Source organism: Misgurnus anguillicaudatus, chromosome 2 (assembly GCF_027580225.2).
Source record: "Misgurnus anguillicaudatus chromosome 2, ASM2758022v2, whole genome shotgun sequence".
Lineage (NCBI taxonomy): Eukaryota > Metazoa > Chordata > Actinopteri > Cypriniformes > Cobitidae > Misgurnus > Misgurnus anguillicaudatus.
This window is the reverse complement of record NC_073338.2, coordinates 18,702,081-18,705,000: the sequence shown is the minus strand read 5'-3', so window position 1 is coordinate 18,705,000 and position 2,920 is coordinate 18,702,081. Positions and strand designations below refer to the sequence as shown.

The window sequence follows — 2,920 nt, the reverse complement described above, 5'->3', positions numbered from 1 at the left end:
ATTTCACTATGTACTCGTCAAGACTTGACATGTCTGTTGCTACCATATTTTGGTGAAACTATATATAGAAAACAAAGGGTTAATGGGGTTATTATTTTGATAGTCCAGAGCAATAATGCTATATATGTGTGTCGCACTTCAGACTTCGACCAGAGAGTAAATGACAACAAGACTGCCGCCGAAGATGCCATGAGACGCATCCCAGAAATCAACGCCACGATCAACGAAGCCAATGAGAAGACCCGACGGGCCGAGGCGGCTCTGGGAAACGCTGCAAATGATGCTAAGGAGGCCAAGACGAAGGCAGAAGAAGCCGAAAAAATCGCTAATGAAGTCCAGAAGGTACAGTCAACCGGGCTTAACATTTATAAAGAGTTCTGGGATAATCTTCACACGATCAATCTTTTCCAAAGTTACAAAGTCGCAATTTGATATACTTGTTTATCAGGGCTCAGCGAAGACCAAGACAGATGCGGAAAAAGCTTTCGAGGACACCATGAAACTGGATGGCGAGGTGAACAAAATGATGGATGAGCTTGCGGCTGCAGAGAAAGAGCTAGAGAAAAAGAAAGCGGAGGCAGATGCCGACATGATGATGGCAAGCATGGTGGGTTTACGGTTCTTCAGACCCTTAAATCAGACGCATCAATTTTATGTGTACACATTTGAGACATCGAGTATCATGAACTGACTATAAACAATAGTCCTGATAATGAAACCTTTATGATTTTATTAACTATTTTTAAACTCTTCCTTCACAGGCATCTGATAATGCTAAAGAAGCAGAAGGCAATGCCCGAAAAGCCAAAAATGCCGTTAGGTCGGTGCTGCAGATGATCAATGATTTATTAGGCCAGCTAGGCAAGAACAGCCACCAAAAGCATTTTGTTAAATACACTCGTCTCTTTTCACCATTAACATACCATCATATTGTCCTCTTTCAGGCAATATCGATAAGGTCGATCTGAGCAAGCTGAATCAGATCGATAACGCTCTGAAAGAAGCCAAGGACAAAATGGCAGGAAGTGAACTGGACAGGAAGTTGAAAGAGCTGAATGACATCGCCAAGGGCCAGGAGGACATGATCAAAGACTACGATCGTCAGATCGACGAGATTCGAGCGGACATCGCCAACCTCAACGACATCAAAAACACTCTGCCGGACGGCTGCTTCAACACTCCCTCTCTCGAAAAGCCTTAACTTCCATACACACCAACTTCTGCCTCACACGCCCTTCGATCGCGGACCTCCGCTGCGTCTGACGCACGGCCAAGACGCCACCCTCAACCAAATCAAGCTTTGTTTCATTTCGAATCGCTTTCTTTTTCTTTTTTTTTAAAGTAACGCCACATTTTTTAATCTGATGTTTTACAAACCGAAGACGAAGCAGCTTTTAATTTTTACAACGTGAAGAGAGCTTACAGCGCTCACCAACTGTGTGTATTTGTGTTTGTGGCCGTGTGTATGTGTTGTGTACCTCTTCTGTTAAACGCCAACCCATATGACTGCACCAGATTCAGCTTTTCTTCTCAAACCTCTCGGGTCTCTACGGCAGACTCGCGGGAGGGCTTGTCGAATATGAATTATACACATAAGCCAAGACTTGAGGACATGTTTTTTTCCGAGGGGGGGAGTCTACTACTTAAGCTAGTGTATATCATCCTTACGCTCCGGTTGCCTATTGCTATTCGTTCATAGCTAACATTGAAGGAATTTTAAATATCGCTCATTGTTTTCTGAATGCCCCGGGCTGTATTTGCTACCGATACAGTGGGGAGCGACCACACATCATACACGTTAAAGCAGTATTCAGTTATTTAGTACCACAAGTGGGTTCAGATCATTTCATTTTTGCATCCTGGTCGCGACGCATTTCGTGTTTGTATTTGTTTTTATATTTCGAAAGCTGCTGCTTACGACAGGTGTACCGCCAATCACATTAACACGTTCAAGCGAAATTCAACACTATGCAACTTTGTACATTGGCGTAGCGAGACTTTATCTGATACACTGGTGCTAATAATTATTTCAAATGTTATATTTTTGTGTGAATGTTGTTTTCTTTTTTTTATTATTATAATATAGAGTTGAGGATTTGTTATTTGTGTAAATATGCTTAAATGATTCAGGAACGGCTGATTTCAAACCAACCAGCCACCTCATGGGTTTGTTCGCAAGAAAATAAATCCAGCCCAAACTTCCACATAATATATATAAATTTATATATATATATATAATATGTTCTGTGGTATAATACGCTTGCCTGTATACATGGCTCAGTGTTGCGTCATAGCGCTATCATTTATTTTAATAATGTGCGGATTTGAGACTTTAACTTGCACACCCAAAAACATTTACCGTATGTCTTTAATCGATTATATTTATCTGCTTTACTCGATGGTAAACCTAATCATGTGTCGCTAGTTAACTGTCTTTGTTAGTGTCTTGCGTCTAAACCTTTGGAGATAGTCATCATGATACCGTCTAAATGTGTTTTTTGCTTTATCATGAACATCATCTTAAGACTCACAATGCTCTGATGTCCTTCAATACATTTCACCGTTCATGTCCTGCATTCTGCGTCTTATTCGGACAGTTTCCCACTAAAACTTTTGGTAGACCCTCTTCCCTTCTCTCTACCACTGTGGACATAAGTGCAACACGTACACATGTATAAAACAGTATTTTTTAATTTATAATGTATCAAGTATTTGTGATCTGTTGTTCTTGAGTTGATGCACAGTCTTTATCTGGTCCTTTGGTTTTTTTAAAAGAGTGTAAGGGTTTTAAAGCCCGCCCCATCTGTTTCATCAAGGTATTTTCGAACACACCCAAAGGACCTGACACACCTCTGCTTGTTACCGTTTGCCTGTAAATCCAATCGTAACATTTGAATAATAAACAGTGGTTATTACAGGA

At 40.8% G+C, this 2,920-nt stretch overlaps 1 protein-coding gene across 2 annotated transcripts in view; it reads left to right on the top strand.

The window, feature by feature from the left end:
• The window catches only part of lamc1 (laminin, gamma 1), an 82,920-nt gene extending 80,000 nt beyond the window's left edge, over positions 1–2,920 (top strand). For both annotated transcript variants that reach the window (XM_073874074.1, XM_073874071.1), the window contains exons 25-28: positions 143–342; positions 449–607; positions 762–861; positions 945–2,920. In XM_073874074.1, coding sequence (XP_073730175.1) covers positions 143–342; positions 449–607; positions 762–861; positions 945–1,201 — 716 coding nt within the window. In that variant the 3' untranslated portion in view covers positions 1,202–2,920. The remainder of the gene's footprint in view (positions 1–142; positions 343–448; positions 608–761; positions 862–944) is intronic.